The sequence below is a fragment of the Nanorana parkeri genome, unplaced genomic scaffold, assembly GCF_000935625.1.
Source record: "Nanorana parkeri isolate BGI_ZX_2015 unplaced genomic scaffold, ASM93562v1 scaffold579, whole genome shotgun sequence".
Classification (NCBI taxonomy): Eukaryota; Metazoa; Chordata; class Amphibia; order Anura; family Dicroglossidae; genus Nanorana; species Nanorana parkeri.
Window position 1 is genome coordinate 971,973 of NW_017306847.1, and position 22,446 is coordinate 994,418.

Consider the following 22,446-nt stretch of genomic DNA (forward strand, 5'->3'; position numbering starts at 1 on the left):
TACATTGGGCATCTGATCGGGTTCGCCTGAAAAACTGAGAGGCGGACCTGATGTGAAAGGGGCCTTACAGACAGCAAAAAAAAACTGACAGCTATTCTAGCCTTTTACTGTTTAACTAATAAAACATGTTTTAGGAGATTCTTCTCATTTTCTGCCACAGTGACCTAACAGGAAATGAAGGGGAATCTCCTGATACTTATTAATGGAACTAATTCAAAGAACTGCCATATTTTTTGTCTTATTCATATTGTTTTATCAATGTTACAGATTAAAAATTGATTTGTAGAATATTCATGTACTGATTTTTTTTTTTTTCCTTTTTCTGAAAAACTCAATATTTCCGTCTGTTTTTATACACAAGGAGAATGTAAGTATTATCTCTTTTAAATTGTACTACCTTCATAATGATTTTTAGGTACAGTAACTTCACCTGGAAGGGATAGAAATCGAATTGAATTATGTAGACAGTTATTCTGTCAAAACTTTATTTAACAATAGAGGCTGTCTTCACATGAATTCTTTTTCCCCTATTGGAGGAAATTGAACCATGCTTTATAGGGGTTTTTTTCTTTGCCTTCCTCTGGATCAACAGTGGGTAACTGAGGGCATAGTATTCTGTTTTTTTTAAAAGAGATAAGTGTGGGTTAGAATCATTAGCCTGGACAGTATAATTGCTTTTGGCATTTCAAGGGCCAATGTCAATGGCCTTTTGTTCACACCAGAGCTGCTTCTCTCCTCTTACAAGTCCATTTCAGAGTAAGGATTTTAACATTAACTCTTGATAAACTGTGTAATGTATTAAAGGGCTAATAGGCAATGGATTGTGTAACAAAGGCTATGGGTAGCTGAGCACTGCCAGGGTAGACATGTAGCAATGCATAAAAAACAAGTGTAAAAAAAATATGCTTTGAGGAGCAGCTCTTTTATTAATGCTTTCAGTAAAGGGCAACATTAGAAAGGCACAATTCCTTTTATGCTTGAGGGATGCCCTAATCCTGCCTGTGAAGTGGTGCATCTGCTCGAAGTATACTGCACAGCAAAACTGACATTTACCAAAACATTTTTTAAAACACACTTTAAAAAAAAAAAATACCATTTTAAATGCCCACAAATTATATTTCTCAGCTGCTTTACAAAGTGGCCAAGATGATATTAAACTATGACAGGTATTTATTCCTTAATCCAAATAACATTCATAAATACCACAGACATAATAAAAAAAAAAAAAAAACCCTGACATAGGGTTGAACCCCAAAATCCATATCAGGCTCTTTCGGTCTTTGGAAATGAATTCAGGTTTGGTCCAAACCCAAAGCTCATTACTACTGGACATCACAACCAGCATGAGTAGTACAGAGACAAGACAAACAGGCAAACACTCATACACACAATCACACACTCCTTCCCCCTCAGCCCATTATACCTTCATAGAGGCAAACCCTGAATTCATAAAAAGTGTTGTAGACACATATGGGCACATGAATCTGTCACCAGTACTGGATCTGAGCCTGGAGTGTCCATACCTGACCGTGCAGCTGTGCAAAAAGCACAAACAAGGGGCGTGACCCCGGAAACGCGTTATCATCACAGCCTACCTTGCTGGTACACAGGCACGGCTGTGCAGCTATCACTGGCTTCTTCTTTGGTCCATGTATTCACTTACAATGCTTTAATCATGTCGACCTTTGTGAGTATGTTTCTCATCCACTATTGTTTTTATCTTAAATAAATTTGTCTGCACCAGGAAAGGCGCCCCTCGTTTGTGCTTTTTCCCCAGATTTTGCAGTCCCCCTGGTTGGTTTGGGGCAGCGTCCTGCAGATTTTCTATTACATCCCTCTCTTTTAAAACAGACTTTGCACTCAATTGCACACTTGTTATTCTGGTGGAGCAGTCCCATTTGGCGCTTTTTTGTTCATAAGTGCAGCTGTGCAGTTCAGTAATGCTGGGATTCAGAAAATCACATGTTTAGAATTGCTGAGCTTCCGGCCCGGCAACTGCACCTGTCACACATACAGGCACAGTGGGCTGGATTTTTGCTGTGGTTGGGCGTAGCCTGATGGAGAACTCATAGAAAGAAGTTCCCCATCAGATCTGCAACCCTTGTGACTGACAGCAGATGGCAGTGGGTGGATTCCATAGCCTTGCTTAAGAAAAAAAAGTGTTGTGCATGCTTTACTGAATACCCCACCTCCATTATGACGGTATTAATATACACAACTTCATTAATCAAACAATACATTGAGAAGGAGTAATCACAAACGTAGCAGCTAGCTGCTGCAACCTAAATCTTGTCAAACTTTTAGGGATAGGCATGACCAGCATAATGGATAAGTGAGCTCTCCTTCTGCAAGCAACACTTGCAATGCTTTTCTGGAAATACAGGGTGGAGAGTTAGACCAAATAATTGAGGGAATAACTGCATTTTTATCTCAGAGCTAAATAAGTTCTGGTCTAGGTCCTGTAGTCTTTAAGTGGGACAAAGCCTCCATTCCTAGGTCCACATCTTACCTGGTAGCCAAACCTCAATATTAGCCAGATGTACTCCTCCCTCCTCAGGAGATGTCATGCTGCATGGGAGCAGTGTGGCCAGGCAGACACTTGGAGAGTGCCTGAATTGACCAATGACGCCTGTGAGTTGATATCTGTGCAGTGGTAGACTCTTGGACTGTGTGGACCAAGATAGCCAGTAGGATAAAACAGTTTATTTTGTTTTATGTGATGTTGGCAACCCCTACAAGGGAAAACCTGATGTAAAGGAACTTTTATTTTAATTAAAAGTGGGTGGAAAAGCCCTAATTGAATATTAAAGAACTTGAAGCTACCCACGTTTGAAGTGAACACATAAGCACTACACATTCCAAACCACAATCCCAATCTGAAACCAGAAAGTTCTCCTAGATGTTAGTCAAAAGACCCTTTGGTTCCTGGATCCAGCTCATCAATTATGAGGCAACCCATAAAAGTTGGGATACTGTGTAAAATCTACATAAAACAGAATGCAATGATTTGCAAATCAAATGTTTAAACTGAGAAAATGTACCATTTTATGAATAAAAATAAGGTAATTTTGACATTGATGGCAGTAACACCTCTCAAAAAAGTTGGGACAGGGCCATGTTTACCACAGTGTAGCATCCCCTCCTCTTTTAACAACACGCTGTAAATGTTTGGAAACTGAGGAGACCAGTTGCTGGAGTTTTGGAAGAAGAATGTTGTCCCATTCTTGCCTGATATTATATTCTAACTGCTCAAAACGTCCTGGGTCTTCTTTGTCGTATTTTTCTTTTCAAGATACGGCAAATATTTTCAAATGGTGAAAGGTCTGGACTTCAGGCAGGTCAGTTAAGCCCCTGGACTCTTCTACTACAAAGCCATGCTGTTGTCTTAGATCCAGTATTCGGTTTAGCAATGTCCTGCTGAAACATGCAAGGCCTTCCCTGAAAAAGACATTGTCTGGATGGAAGCATATGCTGCGCTAAACCCTGGATATATCTTTCAGCATTGATGGTGCCTTTACAGATCTGCAAGCTGCCCAATCCATATGCACTAATGCACCCCCATACCTTTAGAGATGCAGGCTGATAACAAGCCGGAAGCTCCCTCTCGTCTTTAGTCCAGAGGATGTGGCACCCCTGGTTGCCAAAATGAATATCAAATTTCGATTTATCTGATCACGAACAGTTTTCCACTTTGCAACAGACAATTTTAAATGAACTTTGGCCCAGAGAAGGTGGTGGCATTTCTGGATCATGTTCAGATATTGCTCTTTTTTTGCATGATAGAGCTTTAACTTGCATTTTTGGATGGCACGGCAAACTGTGTTCACAGACGGTCATTTTTGGAAGTATTCCTGAGCCCGTGCAGTGATGTCCATCACAGAATCATGCAGTGATGGCTGAAAATCACGGGCATCCAATATTGCATTTTAGTCTTGTCCCTTGCACACAGAGATTTCTCCAGATTCTTGGAATCTTTTGATGATATTATGTACTGTAGATGATGATATATTTAAAGTATTTGCAATTTTACATTCTGGAACATTATTCTTAAATTGTTCAACAATGTTTAGACGTAGCTTTTCACAGATTGGTTAACCTCTGCCCATCTTTACTTCTGAGACATTCTGATTCTCTAAGATGCTCTTTTTTTACCCAATCATATTACTGACCTGTTGCAAATTAACCTAATTAGTTGCAAAATGTTCTTCCAGCTCTTCCTTGTTAGAACTACTCACTTTGCCAGTTTTGTGCTGCCCTGTTCCAACTTTTTTGAGACGTTTTTGCCATCAATTTCAAAATTACCTTATTTTTTTCCTAAAAATGGTTCATTTTCGCAGTTTAAACATTGAATATGTTTTCTATTTTCTATTGAGAATAAAATATGGGTTTATGAGATTTGCAAATCATTGCATTCTGTTTTTATGTAGATTTTTTACACAATATCCCAACTTTTTTGGAATTGGGGTTGTACACCAGTGTACATGCCATGGTATGGTGCTCATTTATGTTTCAGACAACACTAGTTCATATGGTCTGTAGTTGCAGCATAGCTGCTATGGTGCCTACAATAGGTGGACCTCCATTTTCTGTATGCTGCTAATAATTTCCTTTGTAAAACCTCTATGAAACGCAGGATTAAACCAACCTCTGTGCATTTCTATTTTGTTAACGACCACATTCTACATATTTCAGTAGAGCTTTAAAAAAACAGTAGTCATACAGTATATTACAAACATAGATGAAATGTGTGTACATGGATAGAGAACTGACTACAGAATCATGTCCAGGGAGTATTGGTAAATGGCTCTTTTTCAAATGGGTCTAAGGTCGAGAGAGGTGTGCCCCAGGGTTCTGTGCTAGGCCCAATACTGTTTAAACTGTTTATTAATGATATTGGGGAAGGTGTTAATAGTCATGTTTCTGTGTTTGCAGATGATGCTAACATTGGGAGTGTAATAGACACGAGCTCAGACATTATAACATTACAGGAGGACCTGGATAACATAGGGGAGTGGGCAGATGAGGTTTACTGTTGAAAATGTAATGTAATGCTTTTTGGGGTTAAAAATAGGCAAGTGGAATACACATTAATGGGTAATCCACTATGGAAGTCAGAAATGGGAAAAGATTTGGGGGTCATTGTAGACCACAGATTGAACAATAGCATGCAATGCCAGGCTGTCGCAAACAAAGCTAGCAGTCTACTATCATGCATTAAAAGGAAATGTACTCTAGAGACAAAGTAATAATTTTGCCACTTTTATAGATCACTGGTTCGACCTCATCTTGAGTATGCGGTTCAGTTGTGGTCACCAACTCACAGAAAGGATGTCCTTCAGCTAGAGAGAGTCCAGAGAAGGGCAACAAAAATAATTAAAGGGCTGGAGAATGCTAGAAGCTATGAGACAAGGTTGCTAAATTTAAACTTGTTCACACTGGAAGTGGGGCGATTAGGAGGGGACATGATTTTGATGTACAAAATGTTTAGTGGTGATGGCAAAATCAGCAATAAACTTTTTAGTGTAATTTCCCTAAATAAAGACTAGAGGACACCACCTAAAATTGGTGAAGAAAAGATTTAACCACAAAGGGCGTAGGGGCTTCTTTTCAGTTAGAGTGGTTACATTTTGGAACTCTCTTCCACAAGAAGTGGTATCAGCAGAGAGTATTGAATCATTAAAAAATAATTTAGATACCTTCCTTACAGACCATAACATACAGTACCTGCTACTCTTAAAAACTAGATCACACAGGAACTCATATACAGTACACACACATGCACGCACAAACACACATAGAGACAGAAAGGTTGAACTTGATGAACCTTTGTCTTTATTCAATTTCAAATACTATGTAACTATGTAACTATTTACAGGCAAGTAGATAAGATAGTGTCGTCAGTGGTGTTTAGCCATGCTGCATCACTTTGGAAGACTGCTGTTGGGCTAGAAGAAGTGACATTTGACTACTTATTGTCTGTAGATTTAACAGACATCAGCTAGAGCTGAGCTTCCCAGCATGATGGGAGTAACAGTAAGATTATCTCCAACATTCACTGAAGAAGAGACTATCAGGTAAAAAAACAGATTTCAGGTTTTAGGCTATAATCTTCAGAAAACATTATGCTCTTCAATGTGAGTAGCTTCATGTGATCAACATTTTCTGGCATAGTTGGTGATAGCCAATAGTATACACTGACTAGTCAATTGGATACTTCAGATTTTATAAGGGTTTGTGTGGCTTGCAACACAGGGAATACCCTAGGCCCCTCAACTGATGTAGACATTTTTATATTGAAGCACTTGTATCAACTTTTCACATTGCATTTGACAATCATGTACACATGATGTGCTGCCTTAATACTAAACTGAATCCAATTCTATATTGAGTGCTTTATACCATCAATATTTGCTTTTCTTCTCTTTTGCAGGGCAGTACTATGGCTATCCAATATCTCTCTATGGTAAAAAAATAGATTATCTTTTTTTATTTTTCCTAGATGTCGATTCAGTAAACAAAGATAATGTTTTCGGGTGTCTGTGAACAAATACCGGTTATGCATGAATGCACTCTAAATCATGCATGCAATTATTTTTATTTGTATGTTGTTATAGCCTGGGGGATCTCTGATAAGCATAAAAACAGCACCTGCAGGCAATAAATCTCTAAAGTCAACCTTGTGGACATGTGCGATTCGTTTCGTTCCGAATCCGGAAATTCTGAGCTTTGGATGCATCCGAATTCCGAATTACAGCTATAACGAATGCAAACGAATCTGAATTCCCGATTTCCCGAAATTCGTTAGCGGTAGTCCGGTCGAAATTTTGTTTTTTTTGTACGAAATTTCGTTATCAGCAAAGTGACAGAAAAAAAAAATGTTTTTTTTTGTCAAATGAAAAGCATTATGACACCTCGGCTCACTGACATGAATAGCATTTGGAAACTCACGAATAGCACTCGGGAGTTTCCGAAATGCTATGTAGTATTTGACGGCTGAGAATGTCAAATGGGCGGAGCGAGCCGTGACATCACGCCTGTTGACATTCAGGCTGAATATCATTTTGGGTCGAGTTTTTTCTGTGGGTCGACGGGGGTCGTGCATCATGATTGATGCTGGATTACATGGATGGAGCCATTTTTTTATTTATTTTTTCAATTAAAGGATTTTATCTAAAAGTCTGAACTTTTTACTAACTATTTGATTTAACCCTTTAGTGAATGGGTAGGGGTACAAGTACCCCTTAATCATTCACAAGGGGGGAGGGCGGCATCTGGGTGCCCCCTTATTTAAAGGGGTACCCCGATGCAAATAAGCCCCCTTGCCCGCAGACCCCCACAACCACCTTCCACAGGGTCGTGAGGAAGAGGCCCTTGTCCCCATGAGCACGGGGACACCCTCCCAATGCCGAGGGAACGTGGCCTGCCGGGCCAGTGCTTGGATCAAGGGTCTGGTAGGACTGTTAGGGACCCCACGTTTTCCCCCCCAATTCTTGGGGCTGGGGTTCCCCCTTAAAATTCCTACCAGACCTAAAGGGTCTGGTAGGGATTTTGGGGGAACCCCACGCACTTTTTTTTTGTTTTAACTTGGGGAGGGTCCCTTCTAACATTCCTACCAGACCTAAAGGGTCTGGTATGAATTGGGGGGAACCTCACGCTTTTTTTGTTTTTTTCTTTTTCATCTTCTGCAGACTGTAAACAAAAAAAACAAAAACCATTTTTTTTCTAATGTCACTTTGTTGCTAACGAAATTTCGTCCAATAAACGAAATTTCGACCGGACTACCGCTAACGAAATTCGTCCGAATCCGAATCCCGAAACAAATTTAGCTGCGGACCCGAATCCGAAAAACGAAAATCCGAATCAAAACGAAACTAAACTAATTTTTTGCTGGTGCACATGTCTACAACCTTGGATACCTGTAAAAATACTTGTATATATTTTGTAAAAATAGAGGACATATAGAAAAATATGATAGTAGTAACAATTTGCTTTATGTTGCACCACATTTGCACCACTGTTTATCAAATCTATATTTTCAGCAAACAAAAATACCCTCAAATTAATTTTTGTGCCCACAAACACATTAAAACCCATACTCTTTTTGTTAAATATAAAATATGAGCTGTTGAGACGTTTAGTAAATATATGTCAAGCCTCACAATTGTGTGCGTCTGCTAAAAGAAAAGCAAAAAAACGAAGATACCCAAAATTGCCAATAGGGAATGCTTTAGAAATCTTTACAGCTTACCAGTTTAGAGTTAAAGCGGACCTTCACACTCAAAAATCAAATTCTACCAATGCATCCCTCTATGTATGATTGATTTAAAATGCTGTGATTTTAAAATACTTACACTTGCAGAGCATTCACTTCCTGCTTTGAAAGTGCTCAGTTACTTCAGTTTGCCAAAGCAATGGACATCAGCAGAGCACTGCTGGGAAATCTCATCTGTAATCTCATGAGATCTCAGGAAAGGCATTTTCCTCCCCTGAGATGATGTGCATGGTTACATGCCCTAGTCACATGTCTAGTCACATGTGCCAGTAATCCAGGAAGTAATAGGAGAGCTAGTAAACATGGCCACTGTCAGAAGACTGGGGAAGAAAAGAGAAATAAGGTATGCAAAGAATACAAAGCCGGCAATTATCTATAAGTATGTGTTTGTAGATTGACATTACTAAACATTTCTAAAGGTGTGTTTGTTGTTATTTTAAAGATATGGGTAAAGGTCCGCTTTAACTGTTAATAAAAGCCCCAGAATTATTCCTCAATCCGGCATGTATGAGGATACCTAATACATGTTGTGCAGTTGACGCTAACATACACATGTGCATCCTAGTTGTTTCCTAGGTGAGTCCAGGGAACATGAAATGGGGTAGTTCAAGAAGAAGTCTTATCTGTTGTGATGCATGGGAGTGAGCAATTCCATTGGAAAGCTATCAGCCTGTTGAAGAAAATTTTAACAAACCTTGTTTAAAAAACATTTTTGCCATGCCTTAACTTCAACAAAAAATGTTTTTAATTTTATTTTGGAAGGGTGGAGAATGCTTTGAACTTCTGTCAGGTTTTTATTGCTGTATTTGTGATTGGGAGATTTCCACCTAATTTATAGTTCTGGTGAATGGTTCAACAGTGGCAGGAATTGTGGGAAAATCTCCTCAATAAACAATACAAACTTCATAAGACCCCGAACCCACTAGCCAGGTTCTAAGATTCTTTATATCAGTTTCTTGCAATCCCTACACAGAAAGTCTCTGACAGCAGGAGGTAAAGAAAAGACTGTAAGCCAATCAGGCTCTGATGTTTTGTGCAATCTTCCATAGTCTGATAGGAGGAGTGAGTCTTCCTATGTTCTTTTGCCATCCAATCACAATCTGGGACAAGTCCATGACACAGCTTGTTTTCCTGTATTTAAAATTTTTTATGTCAGGGAGCTGGCTATGCTGACTAGAAGGGGGGAGTAAATTATCATGAGCGGCTAAACAGAACTACATATCATTTGGCAACAGTTGCCACATATACATTTAATATGTGTAATTAACTGCTTGCGTAGTTCTACCTTAATAAAAAATAGGTATCGGTGGAACTCTGGACTACAGGGATATATATGACCTAGTAAGGTCCTGGGTCTTTCAAGGCTGCTCTCTATGCCTTGAGATAATTCAAAGAAAAAAGTGCAAATTAGTGAGAGCGCCATAAATGTATGAAAGGTCCAGTAAAACTTTATAGATCACAGTGCAAAGTTAATAGAAAGAGAGCCAACACAGTTTGGCGGCTCAACAATTATCAGACTTACGATTTAGGGTAAATCAATGAAGTCATGTTCTAGATAAATCCTGTGGTTAATAATCAAAGAATACACAAAATGATCAATAATAATGCTACTCTAAGGATACAAAATTTGGCAGTTATGGTGAAACAAATCAAATCATACTATCATCCCTGATGAAGGAGAATTTGTTGTGCCCCGAAAAACGCGTTGACTGTCTTTTTATAAACTTTGCATTACGATCATCACACTTACTCATTTGCACTTTTTTCTTTTATTCTACTTTAAATAAATGGTTTATATAAGGTAGTAAGTGGCGGGATAATCATCAAAAATGGCTGGGACCTACATGATTCCTATAAGCCACTAGACATAGGCCATATAGTTTTGTTCGGTCATTTGCTTACGTCATTCTTCTCTGCATTAATGTGAATATATGAACTTTGAGTTTTGGTAATCCTAGTCTATAGCGCTACTCTCCATATATGTAGTCTTTCACATTACTTGTGTAATGATACGTTCCACTGCAGCTTTCTATAATTATTATATGTAAACTGTATTCTGTTATTAAAACTCATTCTTATTTTTTTTAACAGCTCAGGCACCTTCTAATTGGGGTAAGGATTTTATAAAGGTGGAATTTTTCCAATTGATTTCATATATAATCCATAAATAAACAGCTGCAGACCTAAAAAAAATGTAGCGACCCAAAGTAAATATGGATTGTGATTGCCAAAAGGGATGCTTTAAACACTGTCAGGGTTATTCACAAGAGGGTGAAGAGTTTGGAGAAGTGAACAATCTAGGACAACATAGCTGAACAGGAAAGTGAGCTGAATTGGAGAATTTTTTCCAAATGAGCTATTTTGTCCTAGATTGTTCACTTCTCCTGCCTTCTCCAAACTCTTCACCCTTTAGTGAAAAAAATTGTGTATGTTTTCTGCATATGATATCTTAAAGTGCAAACCCTAACAATCAACGTCTCTTATTTGCTCCCTTTTGGTCTAATAAATATACATTAAAAGTGTTTTCTATATCTATAAGTTAAAAAAACAACTTGATTTTGTCAGAAATTCAAAACTGTCCTGTGTCTTTTGCAAACTCTCTTGCATTATTTGAAAGACCCTGCTAGTTATTTTTTTAGACTGCAGAATGATTAGCCTTTTTTGTTGTAGAGATCTGAGAGTGGGAGTGATTGCGCAGTTCAGCAAATGACACCTGGGTAGGCTGACACCACTCTTCTCTCATAAAGCTGTCAGCCCCCAACAGGTCTTAAAATGACACTGAACACAGAAGTTAAATCTTAAATATGCATTAAAATGCCCTAACTATTAACAAACATGTAGCTTGTGTATCAATTATCTGTAGATCCTCAAATCATCTCTGGATTGGTGCAGAAACTGTCCTTCCTTCTGGAGGGTGGGTACATTTGTTGCCCATGGTCCCTGCGAGTGTTGTAAAGTAGACACCACTCCAAGTATACTTGGATGCATTTTTAAGGTTTAACTCCTGCGAATAGTGTCAAGCTGGCCATACACCTTACAATTATCTGCAGATTTTCAGGAGTCAGATGGAAAAGGTGCAACAGATTCCTCCATCTACACTTAAATGTGTGGATGGAGTAATCTCCACCTGGGTCAATCTGTTGCACGTTTTCCATCTGACCACAGAAAATCTGCAGATAATTGTAAGGTGTATGGGCACCTTAAAGGAGAACTATGAGGTGAGTGCTTTTCACTCACCTCATAGTTCTAGCCGACCTGTGACAATGAGACTGTCACAGGTCGGCTCAGTAGATCGGGAGGTGAGCGAACACATACCAGGTTCGCTCACCTCTCAATCCTGTCACGGCTCTCTGCCGTGACAGGGGGAGGGGCTGGATTCACCTCTCCCCGCTCCGATCTGCCAGCGCTGACTGGCGGAACGGATGGGGGAGGGGGCGGGTACAGCTGGCTCTGCCTCTAGATAGGCAGAGCCAGCTGTCACTCACGCAGCTGGGCGGATCCCGTCTTCTAAGTCGGGATCTGCTCCGGCTGCAGCGTCTCAGTATACCGCGAGCTGTGGTATACTGAGCTTAGGGTAATGGGAGGACGGTAGTTTGTTTCCTCCCGTTACCCTAAGGAGAATTATGGGGAAAAACACTGACATAGTTCTCCTTTAACTTTAAGAGTCAAGTGCATTGCTGGCACATAAACAGGTATTTTTGTGCACTTGGAGAGTCCTTAAAGGAATAACGCTTGGGAAAATGTGCATGCATTGCAGAGATGTACTGAATTTGTATTTTTTAAATTTTGTCTTGACATATGTTTTAAAAAAATAACACAAATGAGTTTATAGAGCCATGATCTAATACTTGTTAGTTTTTAATATTAGAGCCTTTATTATATATACTGTATGTAACTGGGTCTTAAAGGGTTCATATTGTCATGTATTGGTATAGCCTGGAACATGTCATCTTCTTGTCATCTAAGTTGGAAATGTTTGTTTAGACGTCCACTATATTGCCATTAATGGCTTTGACCTTGGTCTAGCATGTGTGTGTGACATTGGAAAGTGAGTAATTCTAGAAACAACCTCCAAACATTTACAAGGTCTACCCTTGGATAAGGACCTAGTAGTGCAGGGATGCTATCAGCAAGGCATGACAATAATAAGAGAAATGCAAGCGAAGAAAACAAAGTAGGACATTCCAGTACCTGTTCTTGGCAAGAGTTGTAAATCTTTTAGGGAAATTTTATAGATGTGAGAGATCTTCCCTACTGAGACTTTGAAGAGGGAATATATCTAAGTCAAGGGAACCATAAACATAAGATGTCAGTCTGATAATGCAATGTATATGAGGCAGTGCAGTATCACTAAAGTGTTTTAAAGATCAAGCAAAAAACCAAATTACTATTGCTTTTGCTTGGGCAGAGACTAACCATGCATGGTTCTCACTTCTCCCTTAGTTGCCCTAAACAGGAACATTATTGTGATTAAAGAACTCCTTTATAGGGGAGAACTGGCATAGTATCTGTTCTCTGGTATGTGTCTGCAGCATATAGTTGAAGGCTGGTGTAGGTAAATGTATAATGCCAGCTTCCAGTGCTAATACAGCTATAAACTATAGTGGTTCATTTCAATAGTGTTCTTTACAGAAATTGCTTCATGTACCGCTCAACAAAAGTACATGGAGACACTATGGGGTCTATTCACAAAGCAGCCGAAGGATATAGCCATAGCTTCGGCTAATCCTTCGGCTAGCTTTGGCCCCAGGACCACTTCGGTTCAGTAGAACCGAAGGGCTGCTGTACGGGCTATTCACTATAGCCCGTACAGCTCCCAAAGTCGGCCTGGGGGCTTGGTCGAGCCGAAGGCATATGCTTCGGCTCGGCTGAGCCGAGGTGAAAGCCGAAGCTGGCCGAGCGGCCGGCCACTGGCCGGCCGACAGCCTGCTTCTGACAGCTGGGCGGAGCCAGCCAAGCTCAGTGGAGCAGTTAACAGCACGCTCAGAGGATGCTGAGAATCGCTTACGCCGCAATAATGTGCGGGTAGTGGGGCTCCCGGAGGGGGTGGAAGGCCCGGATACTACCGCCTTTGCTGAGGCGTTCTTTAAGGAACTCTTGGATCTCCAATCGGTCTCTGCGGCCTACATAGTGGAGCGCGCCCACCGGGTGCCCGCGAGTCGCAGACCTCCTGGTTCGCCTCCTCGGCCATTTTTGGTCCGCTTCCTCAATTTTAGAGATCGGGATCTGATCCTCGCCACTGCCAGAAGAAGGGAGTCGGAGCTGAGGTACAAAAATGCCACCATTATGCTTTTTCCTGATTTTTCGCCGGAACTACAGAGAAAGAGGCGCTCATTTGTGGATGTCAGACGCCATCTCCGTGACAAAGGTCTGAAATACAGCATGCTCTATCCTAGCAAACTGAGGGTGCAGTTTGCCGGCTCTACCAAGTTTTTTGAGGATCCTGCTACAGCGGCGGACTGGCTGGACTCCATGCGTGGATAATCGGGACTGAGGCTACCATCTTCATCATCCGGTACTGTTATATCCTAATGTGGCATCGCCGCTGCGCTGCCCTTACGGCGCTGCCATTGGCCTGAATGTCACACGGACTGAGAGGGTATACAGCTGTGGATGTACTTGCTCCTGTAGGGAGCTGCAGGGGCGGTACGGTAATGTATACCCTCAGCTAGACTTTGTTCGAGTTTTGTCTTACAAAATGCCCACGTGGGAGTATAGAGTAATACTCTACCTAGTTTAACAGGTTTTGGGATATCAAGCTATTTCACCAGTTTCTGTTGTTATGTGGGATAGCAGGGTGGTTAATGGCATGTTTACTGTTGTACGCTATGGCTCCGATGGCGCCTCTCCCCAGAACTGGGGTAAGCTGTTAATGCGGTCCGCTCTCCGGGACTCTCTGGACTTATTGACTTTCCCGCAAGCGGCAAAAAAATGGTTTCTGGAGCCAACACTTGTTGACAACCAAGTGCGATGTGGACTATGTGATCTCTATAGCAGCATGTTCTGGGCAGATGGATAAGGAAATACGTGATCATTGTCATGATCATTTCATTCCATGACACCAGCTATGGCTTCCAATTATGACCAAGGAAAAGAAGACACTGCTGTAGATCACTATGGTGGATGGCCTATATGGTGGCAATTGGCTATTCACTCACTGCTGTTCGGCATCTCTAAGAATAGACCAAACAGCAGCGAGCAGCCTGCCGGAGGTTCGGCTCAGCCGATCCAGATGTTGGATCGGCTGAGTCGAACTCCTTCTGCACTTCGGGTCGGCCGAACAGGGAAATACGTGATCATTGTCATGATCATTTCATTCCATTACACCAATTATGACCAAGGAAAAGAAGACACTGCTGTAGATCACTATGGTGGATGGCCTAAATTTTAGAGCCACTAATACCACTATCCAGCACCTCTGAAATGAGCAGTAAGATATTAAAAAAATGTTTGGAACCTTTCTTTGCTACCTCCCTGTTAATAACCCTATGTAAATGTATTTAAATGAACAGTCACCAGCCATTATCTATTAGAGTCTAATAGGATTGAAACTCAAGAAAAAAGTTCAGTTTTTACAGAGTTTACATTTACAATAAAATTTGTTTTGACAGTTGATTCTGATCCTCATTTTGTGATAAATGTTCCAAGCCAGAACGATGCTTTGTGCTTTAACATACAAGAGGAGCCTGGAGTGGTGTTAAATCTTGTTGAGGATCAAGGACTTGGTATGTTATACATTATGTGACCGTTTGTGTTTGTCACAGTAGACATGTACACATAGAGATTCTGATTATACAGTTACACTGATTGCTGCATAGAATATGATGGTCTACCCAGGTCTATGTTTTCAGCTTATCTACTCACTTTCATACAGTCTTGTATCATTCCATCAAATATCTCAAAGATAAAATAAATAATCCTCATTTCAAGACAGTGGGAGGAGTCATGCAAATAATTTTTTTCACCCTTTCGGCCAGATGCCCATCCAAAATCACTGGTGTATGATGCAAGTATAGCTTAATATTATAGAGGCATTCATTCCAAACTGCAAACAGCTGGTTCAGGTTATTTGGCCACCATCAGTGCAGTGTATGTAAACCATGATTTGCATGGCTCCAACTACTCTCGTGAAATGAGAACTACTTTTCTTATTTTTAAAATATTTGATGGAATGAGGCATGTGAATGCCTTCTGTTTTAAGTAGGGTCCTCTATTGTAGAGACTGACTAGACTTTAACTGCTTTAATCCACTATAACCTGTATGGTTATACAGTTTTGTTCACATTTAGGACACAGTAACCCATGGCAGCATACCTTTGCTAGTTTTCTACCACACATTATCATTATTTCAACATGTGAACTGAATCATTTTTAACACAAAACACCTTGATTATTTATGTGCCATTCAACCTAACCTTGTTCAGTCATTTCACTGTAATGTGTCACCAATTTAACCTTTGTATGCTATTGAAATGGAATATTGTGACACTTCATTAAATTATCTGCTGTAGGTATTGCAGTCAATGGGGAAATTATTGGAAAGAAGAAAATAGGCAATAATGTGATGTCAAATGAAACCTATTTTGGAAAACTTGGGTTCGTAAACAGAGAGATGAAACTGAGAATTGAGGTGACTACTGAGACAATCACCATCATGTTGGGCAAAAACAAGAAGGAATACACATGGGAGAAGACAACATCGGTCAAGAAGAAAGGGTATAGAAGTAAATTTTATTTATTTGTATGATTTTTGTAGCACCAGCTCTAAAAACCTAGCCCTAACTTCAACCTCACAACTGAAAGTAAACCCCTTAACTGTAGCCTAACTTGTCTCCTAAAGAAACACCTAACACAAAACTCACTGCCATCTGTAGTATACTTACCTTATCACCTTATCCTGCCACTGGACTAACCGCACAAAATCCAATCAGGTCTTACACCATAAACTACCTGTACTCTTGGACCTTTAATTGTACAGAGGAAGGTAATGTGATATTTGGGTGGCTTTGTGACTCCCTCCTGGAAGTTCTACCACCCTAGACCATGGCCTAGGCAGGCTATGCAAAAACTAGAACTTGTTATTTACTTTACAAGATATTTTTTTTTCTATTGCAGGCTTAACCTGGTTATACATAAGAAAAACAATATGACACTGTCATTTGGAGAAGGGGCGAAATTCGTCATTATTTTACATCAGTTTTTGAAAGATGATCCTCTGCACATGGATTTCTTAGGATTCTATACTTTGGATGACCATAAATTTTCTGCACATGTTCATGGATTGTTAGGTAAGGTGACTGTACTTATATACTGGAGTTCATTTTTTTATCAACCCTTGTATGCAAACAGCTACATATTACTCTGTTAGCATTCTTCAATTGTGGACTTTATATTTAGTTTTACATATGACCAGATCATTTGTTGATCATCATTGATTATTTCCAAAGGTCAACTAAGCTCAATTTTAAGTGGCTTTCATATAATACAAAAATGGATACAGCGACTGCTAACAAATAGTGGGCAGTTTAATATTAAAAAAGATGAGAATAATTTAAATGACCCCCTTATCCAGCCTTTTTTTGGATATAAAGCATTCAATATTTTTTAAGCAATCTTTTGAGTCAGTTGGACCTCTCTACAGTGGTTGTCTATTCCACATTTTCACAGTTCCTACAGTAAAGAAACCTTTCCTTAAGGGGTCAACTTCCAGTTGCAAAGAGTGCCCTGGTGTCTTTTGCAGAGCCCTGAAGGTAAACTACTTTTTAAGGAGTTTGCTATATGTATTGTTTATGTATTTATACATGATGAGCATATCCCTCCTTAATCATTTGTTCTGAAGGGTAAATAAATCCAGTTTGATTATTCTTTTCTAAAAATGTCATGGCACCACTCCCAGTAGCATTTTTCTGTGAATCCAGGGCAGCTGGATGATATACCCCCAGCCCAGGGCTCTCAGGAGGTGAGCAGAATGATGCTGTGAGCCACAGTGGCGTAACCAGAGTTATGGGCGCCCGGGGCAGAATTGTTTTTGCCCCCATTATATAAAAATCCACCAGAAATGTACCCCCCACATCCCAGGAATCCTTTATGAGTGTTCCTGTTCATTGATAACATGAGAACAGAGTGTGTTTACTATAACTACAACTATGAATGGACAGGAGGTGATGTAGATCACTCCCATTAATTCATAATTGAGGATACAGTAACCATACCATATCCTCAATTATCTACAAACACTCAGCAATCACTGATCGTTGAGTGTTTGCTCTCACTCTCCTCTCTGACACGCTGTCACAGGAGGCTGAGTGAGCGATGCACGGAGGAGAGCTCAGCCTCCTGTCACAGCGCTGTCTCCGCCCCCACATCGCTCTGCCGCACTGTGATAGGCGGCTGAGCGGTGTGGGAGGCGATACCGGCCGATCACGGCGGTCTCCTCCCGCAGCGCTCGGCCGGCTGTCACTTTCTCTTCTCCCAGCAGGGAGGAAAGAAATCACGGCTGTGCCGAGAAAACGGCAGGAAAATGGCACTTTCGGCATTTAGCCAAAAGTGCCATTTGTGGCCGGGCGCTCGCCTTCCACTTTGCGCCCGGGGCCAGCGCACCGGCCACCCTCCCGGTTGTTACACCACTGGTGAGCCATTCAATTCACAACAGCAGCACCATTTGGTAGTGAGAAGACTTAATGCAGAGGAAAGGATCTGGAGATTACATGAGGAAAGGATCTGGAGATTGCATTGAGAGCTTCATTTTGTATTGTATTAAGTCCAGGCTAATTTATTTTAAAAAAATGCCTGGAGCTGGGCTTTAAACAACGCTACATATACTATTTATTAGGTAGGTTTCATCTTCAATAAAAATAGTCACACAATGAATGATATAGCTAAAACCAAATACATAATGTGTGCAGACCTGCTAAAGAGGTTGAGCTGTCATTGAATGATGCCATGATAAAAAAAAAAAAATGAAATAAAAATAATTTCATGTATATTACATACATACATATAAACATGTATACATGTATATACACATATACACATATATACATACATACATACATCCCCCTAACTGCACTTCCTCCTCCTCATTATTCCCTATATTTACCACTATGTGTATTGTGTCTAGCTCCTTATTTCTTACGTGTTCCAATTATCTCTATCCCCCTCTTCCTCCCATTCCCCTTTATGATTAATCACTTCCTCATTTATTTTATTTATGTGACACTTCTACTTTATGTCTGTGTGATACTCACATCATATTCCCTTACCCATACTTTTTTATTCTTCAAAAAATTAAAATGTGTGTCTTAACAATTTAATTATTTCCACCCCCCCTCGTCTACACTCGTTGCCTTTATCATTAATCACTCTCTCCTCTAAATTACATTATTGTGTCAATTCTAAATTCTATCTGTATAATATCGTTCGCTTCAAATTCCCTTACCCATATCTTTTTATCTTCCAAATATATAAATGTGTGTCTTAACAACTTCCCCCTTATAGTCTCTATCTGTGCTCCCTGTGTGATTTCATATGTACTATCTCCCCCCCCCTCCCTAGATTTTTATGCACTACCATCTATAAAGTTTACAGAGAATGGTACAAAGAACCAAATATATCTGTATGTGGATGGCACTTCTATGGGTAAAAACACCTTGTTAAGGAGAGTGGCCAGTAATGAGATGGGAATGGATTGAAATAAAGTCCACAACTTCCCAAATAACCACTCATTACAACAACTTGAACCATTAAAAGGGGTATGAGATCACCAAGATTGGATGAGATCACCAAAGACTAAAACAATGTTCCCTGTGTGATGTGTCTCAATTTTTGCTATGACAATAAGATAGTAGGGTCAGTATTTAGCATATCTTTTATGAGCCCATGAATCCATCATATGTTGTGTGAGCAGTACTTGCTGGTGGTGGTGTAATGGCCTGGGGAATGTTTCTTGACACACCTAATACCATCTGAGCATCACCTTACCAACCAATTAGTGTTTGCCACCCCTGTCTACCAATCCTTTTACTGGATTTCACTCATCCATCCACATCCATCCACAACTTCAACTACATCACCAACCCTGTCTGAAAATATCACCAAAACAGTCACTCTTCCAAAGACCTTCTGCCCTCTGGCTCCCTCGTTACCTCCTCCCATGCTCCTCTCCAAGACTTCACCAGGGTCTTTCCCATCCTCTGGAACTCCCTATCCCAACCTGTCCAGCTATCTTCTACTCTATGTGGCTTTAGGCGATCCCAGAAAACGTATCTTTTCAGGGATGCCTATGCCACCTCTACCTAGCAACTGAAATATTACTTTTTCCATTAACTCATTCCCACACAGTGCCTTTTGTATCCAAATTGTAAGCTCTCATGATTGGGCCCTCCTAACCCTCTTGCCTTGGACTGTATTGTAACTGTGTTGTCTCACTTTATATTGTAATGTGCTGCGCAAACTGTTAAATTATGTTTAATAATATAATAATTGGAATTTTTCCTGCAAATCTAAGTGTTGTTGCTGACTATATGATCTCCATTATAAGAACTAAATAGGTGCACTATAATTATACGATTATGCTATAAACCATAGGCTACCATTTATCACCTGGACACATTTTTATACTTATTAGTGTCACCTACAAATCTAAATCCTCCCCTCCTCTTCCGCTTTCTGTAGGGGTTACCCAAGTCTCAGTCCTTGGACCCCTTCTTTTTTCTATCTACACCGCCTCTCTTGGTCAGTTAATAACTTTAAATGGCTTCCAATACCATCTCTATGCCGATGACCCTCAAATATATCTTTCTACTCCACAACTCTCCCCCTCAGTGTCCTTGCGTGTCACTAATCTACTAACTGACATATCAGTCTGGATGTCACAACACTTCTTAAAACTCAATCTATCAAAAACTGAGCTCAGGATATTTCCTCCCGCCCCTGCACCTTCCCCCAACATTTGCCTTGACATTGAGAACACAACTATCCATCCCTGCCCTCATGCTAAGGTGCTAGGTGTAATCCTTGACTCTGACCTCACCTTTCTTCCCCACGTCCAATCACTATCCAAATCCTGCAACCTTCACCTTTGTAACATCTCCAAAATACGCCCCTTCCTCACCAATGAAACTGCTAAATTACTTATCCACTCCCTTGTAATCTCCCGTCTTGACTACTGCAACTCCCTCCTCATTGGCCTACCACTACACAGGCTACCCCCCCCCTTCAGTCTATCATGAATGCAGCTGCTAGACTCATCCACCTGACTAACCGCTCAGTGTCTGCAACCCCCCACTGCCAATCCCTCCACTGGCTTCCATTCGCCTAAAGGATAAAATTCAAAATATCAACAATCACTTATAAGGCCATCCACAACTTTGCCCCCGGATATATCTCAAACCTTGTCCCAAAATATGACCTTAATCGTCCCCTCCGCACCTCCCAAGACCTCCTGCTTTCCAGCTCCCTTGTCATCTCCTCCCATACTCGCCTCCAGGACCTCTCTAGAGTCTCTCCCATCCTCTGGAACTCTTTACCCCTACCTGTCCGTCTATCTCCCACCTTGACTGCCTTTAGGCGATGCCTAAAGACTCATCTCTTCAGGGAAGCCTATCCCACCTCAACCTAACCACTGAACTATCACATTCTCAAACATTTCATCCCCACACTGCTACCTCCTCATGTATCACTTCCCCCACCCTTTTAGATTGTAAGCCCTCATGGGCAGGGTCCTCCTTACCATCTTGTCTTGAATTGTATTGTAATTGTAATGTCTTCTTATTTTGCAAACTTTTGTCGCTATATAAATCTTGTATAATAATAATTATTATTATATTTAGGCCAGTTTTTCCATGGGATTGATTATGAAATTTCCAATGTCCACAAAACAAAAATTCCTGATAAACCAGATGCCACAATGAAAGTGAAGAACAAGCTACTGACAGTGACAAGGTAAGAAGAGATGTGTGTGGATAGGATATAGCTTAGTATAAGCTCTGCAGCAGTTGGAAAGCATGGAAATTATGGGTGATGTGAAAACTGGTTTATTGGCCAACCGTAAACCTAAAAAACTGTATTGAGGAAGAACATCTGTCCCGAAAAAGTTCATATTCACTTACAAAGTAAACAGCTTTTTTTCCTTTAGTAAATCAACAACAATGGCTCAGAGTAAAAAATAGGTTCTATGGATATCTATCCACTAAGGCAGCCAGTGATTCTGTAAATTATGACTTAGGCTAGGTTCACACCTGGGCGACTCCTGGCCGCGCGGCAATCGTGCACAAAACCACGCGGATTTGGGCACAGTCACGGAGGTGTACACCGCAGCCGATCGTGCTAGAGGTGCCATAATTTTCTAATGGCACCCCAGTCGTGCCGGGCGGATTTCACTGATTCTCACCGCGATTTCACCCATGCAATTGAACACGATCACTGCTAAAAAAAAAGCTGTGCATCGTGTCGCAAAAAAGGTACTTGTAACCCCATTAAAATCAATGGGGCCACGCGGCAACCGCTATGCGCCCTTCCTAAGGACTTTTCAGATGAGATTTGACCCCTGTACTTTGACATTTAGAATTATCCTGGACACGTATGCTTTCGGGTGCTACAGGTATGCTCTTGCTAGGAGCTCTCTCCTTGCAGTTGTCAATGGCTGTTAAAAATAAATATAGCACAATAATTTACATAAATGTTGTCTTATAGGACTGTGGCAGACGTATAAGCCTTTGCATTATTTTATCATTTTAGGGGTTCACAAAAAGATTACAGGAGTGATCCCAGGAAAGGTAAAAAGGTCCCTTGCTGGTTTGTACATTCCAATGCAGAAGGACTGATTGACGGCACTCATAAAGACTACATTGTACCCGATATCTTCAGCATCGCTTAGGAAAAGGATTTTCTCCTCTTCAGAAATAATTCTGTATTCATATTTGTTTGTTTTTTTTGGTTTTCAATAAATAATTACTAATTAGTGCAATCCTTGTGAGACACCATTATAGAAGCAAAAATGCCCCTTCACATGGTAAGTGGAAAAGCCCACCTTACCCTGATGGTCAGTAAAAAATTGTCCCTTTTCATTGGCAGTTGGTAAAATGCTGCTTTTACATTGGTTGTTAGTAAAAATGTCCCCTGTACATTGGCATCCAGTGGAGCTTCCCCTTACCAACTCATTAGAAAACTCACCT

General features: G+C 40.5%; 1 protein-coding gene across 1 annotated transcript in view; it reads left to right on the plus strand.

The window, feature by feature from the left end:
- The window catches only part of LOC108791873 (inter-alpha-trypsin inhibitor heavy chain H3-like), a 59,356-nt gene extending 37,194 nt beyond the window's left edge, over positions 1-22,162 (plus strand). Inside the window, exons 15-20 of the mRNA XM_018562477.1 lie at positions 10,364-10,384; positions 14,884-14,997; positions 15,784-15,988; positions 16,388-16,560; positions 21,103-21,214; positions 22,010-22,162. Coding sequence (XP_018417979.1) covers positions 10,364-10,384; positions 14,884-14,997; positions 15,784-15,988; positions 16,388-16,560; positions 21,103-21,214; positions 22,010-22,148 — 764 coding nt within the window. The 3' untranslated portion in view covers positions 22,149-22,162. The remainder of the gene's footprint in view (positions 1-10,363; positions 10,385-14,883; positions 14,998-15,783; positions 15,989-16,387; positions 16,561-21,102; positions 21,215-22,009) is intronic.
- Positions 22,163-22,446: the final 284 nt, after the last annotated feature.